Below are 11,918 nucleotides of genomic sequence, written 5' to 3'. Positions count from 1 at the left end.
CAGAAGTCTAAAGTTCATACTATTAATGCTGGCGTGTTTCAGGGCTCCATGTTGGGCTTAACTCTTTCTAATTTTTATCAATGACATCCTAAATCATATTCTTAGATCATTCGTTGATATTTATGCCGACGACACTACCATCTATATGAACACTTCAAAGACCGGCAAAGATCATAATCTTTCTGATTATATCTCTTCTGATCGTAAGCACGTTGTGCAATCGGGAAAAAGGTGGCTGCATTCAAAACCAAGCTTCTATTTTTTTCAACACCTCTGATCCTCACGTGGCCCCATTTGAAATGAATGAATCTCTGCTTTTACAGTTTTCTTGAACTGATTTTCACATTTTATCTGAAATAGAAGACTTACATCAAATTCATTGTAAAGGTTGCCGGAAACGCAATCCTCTACATGTATAAGTACCAAGTACGTCCTAAGATGGAGCGCTACACCCGGGGAAGAGCTACTCAGAGCATTTTTTCCTGCCTGTCGATGTCTTTTTCACCGCTGCTCCCTCATTCTCGCAAAAGAGACGTTAAGAGTATCTCTGCTTTATCATTATTTTCATGACAAGTGCTCGATTGAGCTTCAATTTGTGCTCTTCCCTGTAAAACATTCACTACCTAGCTACAACTACTATCAACAATTTTCCTTACTCTCTATCTGTGTCTAAAACTAAATGAAAATTCCATTAGCAAAGCTTTATTCCCAGAACTAAGCGTTTGTGGAACACGATATCGCTTGACTGCTTCCCAGTTGACTGGTTGTTTCCAAGTTCAGCGTAAGCAAGTCCTTGTTGATCTGTCTTCTTAAATAATCGATTCTATCCAATTTCTACCTAAATCCCCCATTAGTGATTATCGCGGTGTTGTCACACTTGACACTGATAAACCCTTATCCTCGAGCATACTCCGGGCCTTCATAAATGCTGACACCGTAGTAGAAAAAATAATTGTATATAATGATTCGCTTGAAATGGCACTTGTATCTGGACATCAAATGACGCTGTAAAACTGATAAAACAATACAACAAATAATTTAAATGAGTTAAAAATGAGTTTCACAAGAAAAAAAATACTAAATAGATAAGGAAAGAAATAAACATTGAAAAGTAAAAAAAAAAGATGTTATTTTATATAATGTACCAAAATATTTCTGGTCTAAAATATTTGTTTATGTGATGTACTTCCACCTTTCTGGCGTAATATAGTTTGTATGTTGTCTTTTAGCCCTGGCGAAACATCAAGTATTCAGCTACTAACAAGATTCGAATTACACTACAAACTCGTGTAATGAGTCCAATCTCGGCTACAGCAGCGCTGGATGGATGGATATTGTCTATTCCAAAGTTTCTGGTGTACCATATTCTTGTATGTAATCCACTTGACACTTTCTTGTGTACCATATTTGTGTATCTGTTTCTAGTTCAAAGTTTCTGGTGTATAATATTTGTGTACGTAATCTACTTAAACCTTCTGATATAATATATATATATATATATATATATATATATATATATATATATATATATATATATATATATATGGTTAGATTTTTTTTGGAAAAAGAAATCCAACAGAGTCCTCAATAAAAAGGAAAATCCGAAAAATAAGAGCGTATTTATATTTTGTATTTTGTGTACAGAAAGTTGTTAGATAAGTCATTGGTACCTTCGGTTTCAGGCCCGATAATTAGGACCGTTTTAGATATTCATATCAAGCTATCTTCAGCCGATACTCATCTTCATGGCTTAAGAGAGCTTGATATGGATATCTAAAACGGTCCTAATTATCGGTCTTGAAACCGACGGTACCAATGACTTATCTCATCTAACAACTTTCTGTACACAAAATACAATATATATATATATATATATATATATATATATATATATATATATGTGTGTGTGTGTGTGTGTGTGTGTGTGCGTGTGTGTGTGTGTGTGTGTGTGTGTTTAATCTATTTAAAAGTCTTTCATGTACCATATTCGTGTATGTGATCTACTTAAACTTTTTTAATGTACTATATTTGTGTATAGGATCTACTTCAACGTTTCTGGTATATTATATTTTGATATGTGATTTGTTCCAATATTTATGGTTTACCATATTTTTTATTTTATTTAACTAAGAATATGGACACAGAGTTTTTATTCTGTAAGTCAATCAGTTAAATTTATTTTCTATTCATTACAAACTGTCAAATGTGCTTCAATTAAAAAAACAAAAACAAAACAACAAAAAATGAATGTAACGTTGACGATATTTGTTTAACAAAGAAGTACAACTTGTTTACAAAGCAAAATTCTTTAATATTTTTTTTCAATGATATACGTTTTAAAAGAAAGAGGAGGAATGTATGTGTGGAAGAGAGTGTATGTTTGTGTGTATGCGTGAAAGAGAGAGAGAACGAGAGAGAGAGAGAGTGTGTGTGCGCGCGCGCGTGTGTGTATGTGTGTGTGTGTATGTGTGTGTGGAGGAAGCCAACAGCAATAGAAGGGATGAAGAGAAAAACATTGCGAAAAAATAACGATCAAAAACTCAGAATATTGAAATACACGTCATTATTTTTGTTGGTTTAATTTTATTAAACTTGAAATATAAAATAATTTCTAAAATTACACCAAGACAATTTTCATTGGAAAACACTAATAAAAACAGGAAGTCGATTTTTTCGTTGCATTTCCTTTTGGTATAAAAATTGTCGACAGAACTTTATATTTTTTATTTCCCAAAAGAGTTGGAGAAAAATACACAGTTTTAGTTTATTATGGCTACCCATAAACATGTCGAATTTTCATAAATAAGTGTTTTAAAGATTGAAATCAAAACATTTTTTGAACATATCAAAATTGTCGTTGAACGATGTCGATATGAATGCACATTTCTGTGATTTGCATGAAAACAGGATCATCACGTGATTCACATTAGATTGATTATTTGTACAACCTCGCCATGATGAATATGGGATTTGCTAACTTTGGAGTTGAATAAGTATGAAGTTCTGTGAAAAGGTTAGTCTCTGAAAACAGAAAATTTCTCCGTATTATTTGAATTCTTCGACTACTGCTCTCATTTGGAATCTTATTTTCACAACGTGAAACTTCAACTTTCAGAAGAGTGTACTATACAACTGAATTTTATCAACTATTCTATCACCCATGCTATATAATCCTCAGTGTGAACGATACTCATAAATACAATTACGAATTAGTTAGGTCTTCTACCAAAGTCTTCTACCTAGTTATGGTTGATGGAACCAGAGTATACTACCCTCGTGGATTAAATAAAAGAGTTCTGTCCGAAATTCCAGGCAGATTCCAGATCTCAATAGAAAGATTCCCGAGTTCAGCAAGATACACACGAAGAAGGTCGGAGTTTAAATCGACCGAAATATTGTGAAAATAACGCTAAAGATGAGAACAGTAGTCCGATGAATCGAAATAATACGAATAATTAATCCTTATCTAAAAAATTCAGAAACGTAATAATAAATTTATTTCTACTGTTAACTACTAAATTAATGACAGACTCAATAATATTATGGAAATGTGTTCCAAAAATTCAGCGTTAATTTATGTGTTGATATAGTTAAGAAAATTTCAATAAAACCCTTCCTTAAATTATTCATGACGGGAAAATTGTCTTGCAATAATCTTTGTACGTCTCATTAAAACCCTTACTAGTCTACACTAATCTCCACTCTAGAGGGGGAAAAAACGTGCAAGTAATGGTAGACTTCCTTGAATTCTCTTTCGTCTTAAATCAAACCGACGACGCATTTATCGCATTACGTACATGTTCACACAATCATACGCACATGCATCTCCTTATACTCCACGCTAGGTGGCTCTAAGATGGAGATCTAAAAAAAAAAACTGAATCACAAAAATATTAGCTCATTTTTGTCTCACTAGAAACCGACGTGTAGATTACGCTACCCATTCAAACCCTGTTTTTGTCATTATATTTAGTAAGATTATCTGTCTACCAAAAGCAATTTTTTTAGTTGCAAAATCCTTCAATGTTATTATTAAATCCCTTGACAGAATTAAATCTGATTATTTGTGAAGTGAGTACATCTAATATATAAACGGTTATATGTCTGTCTGTCGGCCTGTCTGTCTTCATATTTTCAAACTCTATCTCCTCCCAAACTAAAAGTCGCAGAGCGGCGCTAGGGACCTCAGTTTTTTTAAATTTTTAGTCACTTTATATGCGTGCCACGTTGGTACTGTGGTAACCCCACCGCTTTGAATGATACCGTTTCGGTTTCGATTCTAGTTGATGGCACCTAAATACTTCTTTTTACTTTTGAAATCACGACTATAATAATATATACGAAATCTGGATGAATTAAAATATCATATTTAAGCGTATTTTACGCCTGGGTAAAGCCGGGCGCCCCATACCGCTAATAGTTAGTAATCGTTTATTTAGTGTTTCTTAATTTTTAATAATTTTAATTTTTTTGCTGAAATTATAACTTTAAAAATCTTTCAAAATTCTTGAAATATATTTGGACTAATTTAGCAATCCGATTTATTCACATAAGATATTAATATTTCGAATTTTAGAAGGAAATTAGGTGAGAATAGTTATTGTAATTAGTAAAAGTACCAATTGAAATCCCCCTCTTTCACGCATGTTAAGATTTGAGATAATAAAAAAAGATTTCTGTTTGGAGACAAACGGCTAAGTCTCGCGTAAAAATCACAGTATTATACAACGTTTCAGTAATTTGAAGCTTTCCTCACGATTAAGTTTTCAGAGAGGCAAAGAACTTTACTCAAGCATGAAATATATTTTACATTTAGTGCCACGCTTATACAAGGCACATGAAAACAATAAAAGAAAAGAAAACCATCAGGATGGAACGAATGAGAGCATTTTTTCAACATTGTAACTCGGCGTACTTATCCGGAATGTGTCACACAGATCGATAAGGGCCTTCATGGCGGTGGTTGCATCGGGACCAATAGCTGCAATATTTGCTATCGGGAAATCGAACTTACTAAATCTGATCGATCCGTTATCCTGTTTTTCTTTGAGTCTCTTCAAAACCTCTCTGTCAGATAATATATCCCCATGTTCGGATGGAAGACACATCACCCCGACAATGCTTCTAGTCGGCTTCTTGGCCCGGATATGTGGGCGGATACCAAAGGATATCATCATTGCCGAAAGTAATATATCGACACCATAGCATTGCAAGATCCAGTCCCTCAAATAATAGCCACCCATGCGAGCGTTTATTTCAAGGAGTTTCGGCCCCGTCTTGGTCATCATCAGTTCAATATTAAAGACCCCATTTTCGAGGCCAATTTCTAAGCAACATTGGTAAGCAGTTGTGATCAGTTGGCTTTTACTTTCTTCGTCTAATGTGCTTGGCATCACGGCAACAGTTTCGGTGAAATCCGGTACTCTTGTCGGTCCATTGTCACTGACGAATGCTGCTACCAGTTTCCTGTTAAAAATGATCAGGTCAACATCGTGTTCTGAACCGGCGATAAAGTTGGTAAGCATCATGGAAGAACCAAAACCGAGCCCGACTCCGTGCATGTCCAGTTTTTCCTGGATTTCATTAAAATATTGTTTACATTCTTCTTCGGTTTTTACAAGATGGACTCCGACGGCACTGGAACCGTACAGTAGTTTCAGAACGGCTGGAAGTGAGATAGTCTTTTCGCTGACGGCTTTCTGTATGTCGGCGTCGGAATCGATTTGGTGTGTTTTACTGCTGTATAGATACGTTCTTGGGAAGTGCGGAATATCCCCCATTCGCTTGGACAAAATCTGATGGGTGAGGAATTTATTCTTGGCAATTGTTGCCGCTCGAAAATTTGAACCGACGAGTTTGAGCTTTTCACAAATTGCTGCTGCAATTGGTGCATAATCTTCCCAAAAAGAAATGCAACCGTCTGGATAGATTTTCTTAGAATGCAATTTTCGGATAATGTCGGATGCAATTTTCTCAATGTTTTTCAGATTCGATAAGTCATGCTCTACGAAGACGGGAACACTTGGCATGGAGTTGTCGAAATCTGTATCAACCAAAACAACCTGAAGAGTAAAAAAGAAAAATGATTTCGAAAGTTTTTAGATGAGGAGTCATGATTTGTATGATTTGCATTACTCGGGATAGCATTCTCATCTTATTTCTCATGTTCACAATGCCAGCGCAACGTTTTCAAAGGCATATTTCGAACTGGGAAAACTTCTAGTCCAACTTGGGCATCATTTTTAAACTTGAGAAACAAACATTTTTTAATATAATTGAGTAGCTCAAGCCCAGTTATGGCTGTTGGAATGAGAACAATCTCCTTTTGGATTAAATAATTCTGTTCAAATTCCTGGATTTGATATGAAGAGTTCCAAGTTTAATCAGAAGCCTTTCAAGTTCAAAAGACGCATTATAAAAAAGGCCGGAGGTTACATCTGCTGGGATGAATATCTATGGATTTCTCTCTTTCTGTCCTCTCTCTCCCTCTCTCTATCACTATATGTATGTATATGCATATATATATATATATATATATATATATATATATATATATATATATAGTAATTTATAAAATATATATGGCGATTAAGCTACACTGAATATTCCGCGTTTCATCCACTCTAGGACTCTTCAGGCTTATGTGCGCATTCTGTGGTTGTTTGTCGTTTTTATATGCGCATCTTCAATTAAGATTTTAGTTAGCCAATCAGCTTTCTAGTATCCACCGCGCCCTTCCCATCAGCTAATGAGCATGCATTTATCGGACAAAGGCCTATTTGACCTCTAGTTGACCTGTTCCTTTGTGTGTGCTCTATTTAGCCTGGATATTTAGTTTATATATATATATATATATATAAATATATATATAAATATATATATATAGTAATTTATAAAATATATATGGCGATTAAGCTACACTGAATATTCCGCGTTTCATCCACTCTAGGACTCTTCAGGCTTATGTGCGCATTCTGTGGTTGTTTGTCGTTTTTATATGCGCATCTTCAATTGAGATTTTAGTTAGCCAATCAGCTTTCTAGTATCCACCGCGCCCTTCCTATCAGCTAATGAGCATGCATTTATCGGACAAAGGCCTATTTGACCTCTGGTTGACCTGTTCCTTTGTGTGTGCTCTATTTAGCCTGGATATTTAGTTTCTTGATCTGTTTTAAATCTAGGTTATTGTGTTTTTTTAAATGCTAGTTTATATATAAATATATATATATATATATATATATATATATATATATGTGTGTACACACATATATGCAAACACATATATATACATATATACATACATTCATTTAAAACTATTTTGTATCGCTATCTTAGAGTAAATTTTATCTTGTGAACACAGTTGTTTGCTATTTCTCTTCTACAGTTTAATAGTTGTTGGGGTTCTTTAAAGTACAGGATAGCAAATTTTTCATGAAGGCATAAACTACATGGGTCGTCTAGGTCCCTACACCTGGTAGCTTGTCTTATTATTTTCCATTCGACTACCGTCGAATGTCCGCTTTCCTTGAGTTCCCAGTATTAGTTTAAAACTAACAAAAACAATAGAAAATAAAGAAATAAATAAATTAAATAAGCATGAATATACATAAACGATCACACATATATTAATGTATATGTATATATATATGTATATATATACATATATATATATATATATAAATTAGAAACTGATTCTTACATTGACTCCGTGTCTGTTGGCTTCTTCAAAGGCGAACCATTTGCTGAAATCACCAACACCGATAACGAGTAAGGTCTTGCCTTTGATCAAGAAGGCATTCGATCGAGCGATCATCGTCTCAACCAAGTCGGCTGCCGCTTCATGAAGTTTGTTACGATTTATGAATTCATATATTTGGCAGTTAATCATGCAGTCATGACTGTTGATCTCCAGCACAACAACTTCGTATTTTGCTTCTTCTGTTTTTTTCAAGATCAGATCGATTCCTGCCAATTTAACAAAGAAAAAGTATAAAATAAAGGCAAATAAAAAAATGATGATTTGTCAAAGAAAGTTACACACACACACACACACACACACACACACACACACACACACACACACACACACACACACACACACACACACACACACACACACACACACATATATATGTATATATATATATATATATATTGATCAAACATCGGAACGTATAATAATAATAAAATTACTACTACTACTACTACTACTAATAATAATAATAATATAGAAGACTGTGTGAATGACAGCAAAAAAGAACTAGAAAAATACTTAATGCAAAACACTGAAAGAATAATCATAGCAGCGAGAGACACTGAAAAAATCAATAAGACACAAAACAGAGAGAAAAAGAATGAGACAAGAAAAAAGTGGGAAGAGAAACAACTACACGCAAGATTCATAACGATGACAAAAGAGGAAAATAACGAAAACACTTGGATATGAATACGAAAAGGGCACATAATCCGAGAAACTGAATCCCTAATAACTGCAGCACAAGACAACTCGATAAGAACCAACCACATCAAAGCAAAGATCGACAAAACACAAAAAACAGCAAATGCAGACTCTGTGGACAAAGAGACGAGACGATCAACCATATAAGTGAATGCAGCAAACTGGCCCAAAAGGAATGCAAGAACGGACACGACCAAGTGTGAAGGGTATTACACTGAGGATTATGCAAACAACTGCATCTCGAGCACACAGACAATCATAAGCCGGCAACAGTACTTGAAAATGAGAATCACAAAGTCCTATGGGGCATGGACATACAAACTGATGAAACCATCCAAGAAAGAAGAACGGATGTCATAATAATTAACAAGAAAGAAAAGTCCTGTCAAATCGTAGACTTTGCTGTTCCAGCTGACCACAGGATGAATATCAAAGAAAAGGAGAAACGGAGCAAATACACAGAGCTAGTCAGAGAGCTGAAAGGGATATGGAAGATGAAGAAAATCAAAATAATACCTATAATAGTATGAGCACTAGGAACAATCCCGAAAAACTTTGAAAAAAGAATAGGAGAAATTGGAATCAAAGGAATGTCTGGAAAAATACAACGAACAACAATCATGAAAACAGCTGAAATATTAAGAAAAACCCTTGAATGTGGAAACTAACACATAGGAGCAACAATCGCGAGCCAGACAAATTCCTGCAAAAGCAAAACATGAAACACTACATTGATAATATGGTGTAATTCAACTAACATATCTTAACATATAACTTTGAATCACGTTTTTTATCTACTATTTTAGGAATCTATTTTATTTATGTCCACCGCAATATTTTCTTGCTATTGTTTATAATTAACCTAAACACTCTTTTCCTCCAGAACATTCTTTCTTCATACCGTGTTCTTATGTTCGTTATATAACATTTTACTTTTTGACAATAATAGCAGCAAGGCAACCCGATATCGCCCCGGCATAATGTAACTTTAATGTAAATTCAAATATTTTAATGTTCAGATAGAAGGTTGTGCCATTTAAAACCCCGTAAACACACTTCACATGAAGTAAAAGGTGTGGGATATTAATTAATTCGTGACTATTATATTTTGTTTAAATTTCAAACAAATCGCAAATATCTGAATATTCACGAAGGTCTTATTCCCCATTTGTCCCTTTTTGTATAGCACAAATTAAACCATATTATCCACCTTTACGGCAATCCCGTGATACAAAAGTATAAAAATATACACGTGCCTAATTTTATATAAATAGATATTGCACACTATACCTATGTTGTTATGAAGTTAGATTATTTGTAAGGAGATATTAAAAGAATAAAAGGTACTACATTTTTCCGTGACCCGTTTGATCACAATCTAGAAGTATTTATTTCACTTTGATTTGGATCGAAAATTATTAACTCTAACATATCTTCTATTTATTTTTTACTTTTATTCACTCCGGACAAGACATATTGCCACTTGAACGTAAGGGGTCACTATTTGGGATCGTATCTAATGGGAGACTATGTAGGGAGTTGATCAGCAAGATGTCTGTTCACATTACATTTACATTTCTGCTAGTCATTACAATCAGAGAAGCAAGAAACCGTGAAGAAATCCCAAAGTCTGGCAGTCCGAGAGAAGTAGAATAGAATACTTTCTTGCATTTAGGCACTTTTAGAGAGAGGAGAAGGGGTTTTGTTTGCTTCTTGGGTTAGTCGGGGATATTTGCGTGGTCACAAATGCTATGAGTGTTTTTATTAAAAGATTTTTAAGAGATTCTTCATGCATAACTAAAAATTTAACAATTTTATTATATTAAATAATAACTCACCTATCAAGTCAGTCTGAGCCCCAACTTCGCCGCGTTTCTCTTCGCTCAGACCAGCTTCACTCTGAATAATGGCAGCCATGCACTTCTCCGATTGGAGTGCAATATCCTGACGAATTTCCCTGATCTGAATATCCGAAAATCCAAATTTCTTTAATAATAATTCTAAAGAATGCGGAATTGTATTGTCGCCGTTGATAGGTTGATCCGAAATCCCAATCCCGCATGTGATCTGTGAATGAAAAGTGTGTTGTTGTCAAATAACTTTATTTTTACCGTGAATTCGTAGCACTTGTGCCCCCCTCGTGATAATTACCTCCCTGACTAATCCGATAAGCAGCAAAACCCCACCACCCCTAATTTTAGGGATCCTTACATGTCGGAAAGTCTTCCACTGCAATAGTTTTTTCCCCTGAGACCAAATAATTGATTAACAAAATACATTACTCATCCTAAAATACGAAGACCAAAACCTTTGGCTGTTTCACCTGCTAATCTTGATTCAACTGACTGCCAATTGGACCCGGACTGTAGATCCTTGAGTCATCCCTTGCTACATATCAATGCAAAAACTCATTTTGATTGCGTTGGAACAGTTACAAACAAAGCTCCTAGTCATCAATACGTTGTTGTTTTTGATCGACTATAAGCAAATGTGTCATTTACTGTGAACATAGCTTTCGCATTGCCAAATGTTCACTCAAAATGGCGAATACACTGCTTTCTGATCTTAATCTCTTCTGCTATTATACGCAACTTCAATTTACAACTGACAAAAATGAGTGTGAAGATTTATTTCTTTTTCGGCGTTTATTTTTATGAAAATCGCTCCAAACAAGGCAAGAAACCACTTAATGTGAGGAATGCTTCAAAGTCAAAAACTTGCCAACGAAAAGTATAATATGGATAAATTCTAATTCAGAAAACAGTAATTTCCCTCTTCTGTTAGAAACATTTCTTATAGAATGTAAAGACTAAACAATGTAATAAAAGAAGCTAGAGTTACGAGGCTGCTGAAACTAAACCCAAGATTTCTTTTCTATTCTCCTTAAAGTTAAACGGGTTTGAGTCTGGCCAGCACTAAATGGGTAACTATTTGAGAAGATTAGGTGTTAAACGTATAAATCATCTTTTCATATTTAAATTAATGTACAATTCAATTGTATCCTTCAAACTCATCAGTTTAACATTCACATACAAGATGAATTGGAGTAAATACACCGAGGACATTGTCAAGACTGCTTCAAAGAAGATGAACTTTCTACCATGCTAGAAAATTACTCCAACCAGACCGTATCCCATATCTTGAAAAAAAAAGAAGACAATTCGTCCATGCATGGAATATTGTTGCCACAACTATGCTAATTCATTTACCACTAGTCGCTTTCTCTTAGACAGGATAAAATGTCTAAAATGTAATATGTTCCAACCTCTATCCCATCGTCGCAATGTTGCATCCGTGTGTCTGGAATATGTTCTGATGAACTCATAGCACTCGTACCCTCTCGGCGTACATGAATTCATCAGAACATATTCCAGACACAGTGCAATCAAGGAAGCAGGCAACAGGGAAATTATTTCAAAGTCTAACAGTCCGATTAAAGAAACGGTTACAGTAGAAGGTT

The 11,918-nt window shown here is 34.7% G+C and overlaps 1 protein-coding gene across 1 annotated transcript in view; it reads right to left on the bottom strand.

Moving 5' to 3' along the window:
• Positions 1-2,548: 2,548 nt before the first annotated feature.
• Positions 2,549-11,918, bottom strand: part of LOC145284894 (carnosine synthase 1-like) — a 32,858-nt gene continuing 23,488 nt past the window's right edge. The window contains exons 6-8 of the mRNA XM_080133967.1: positions 10,297-10,525; positions 7,700-7,965; positions 2,549-6,062 (exon numbers count right to left, since the gene is read on the bottom strand). Coding sequence (XP_079990093.1) covers positions 4,866-6,062; positions 7,700-7,965; positions 10,297-10,525 — 1,692 coding nt within the window. The 3' untranslated portion in view covers positions 2,549-4,865. The remainder of the gene's footprint in view (positions 6,063-7,699; positions 7,966-10,296; positions 10,526-11,918) is intronic.

The sequence above is a fragment of the Euprymna scolopes genome, chromosome 9, assembly GCF_053919585.1.
Source record: "Euprymna scolopes isolate OS-2025 chromosome 9, ASM5391958v1, whole genome shotgun sequence".
Classification (NCBI taxonomy): Eukaryota; Metazoa; Mollusca; class Cephalopoda; order Sepiida; family Sepiolidae; genus Euprymna; species Euprymna scolopes.
This window is presented reverse-complemented; position numbering and strand designations above follow the sequence as displayed.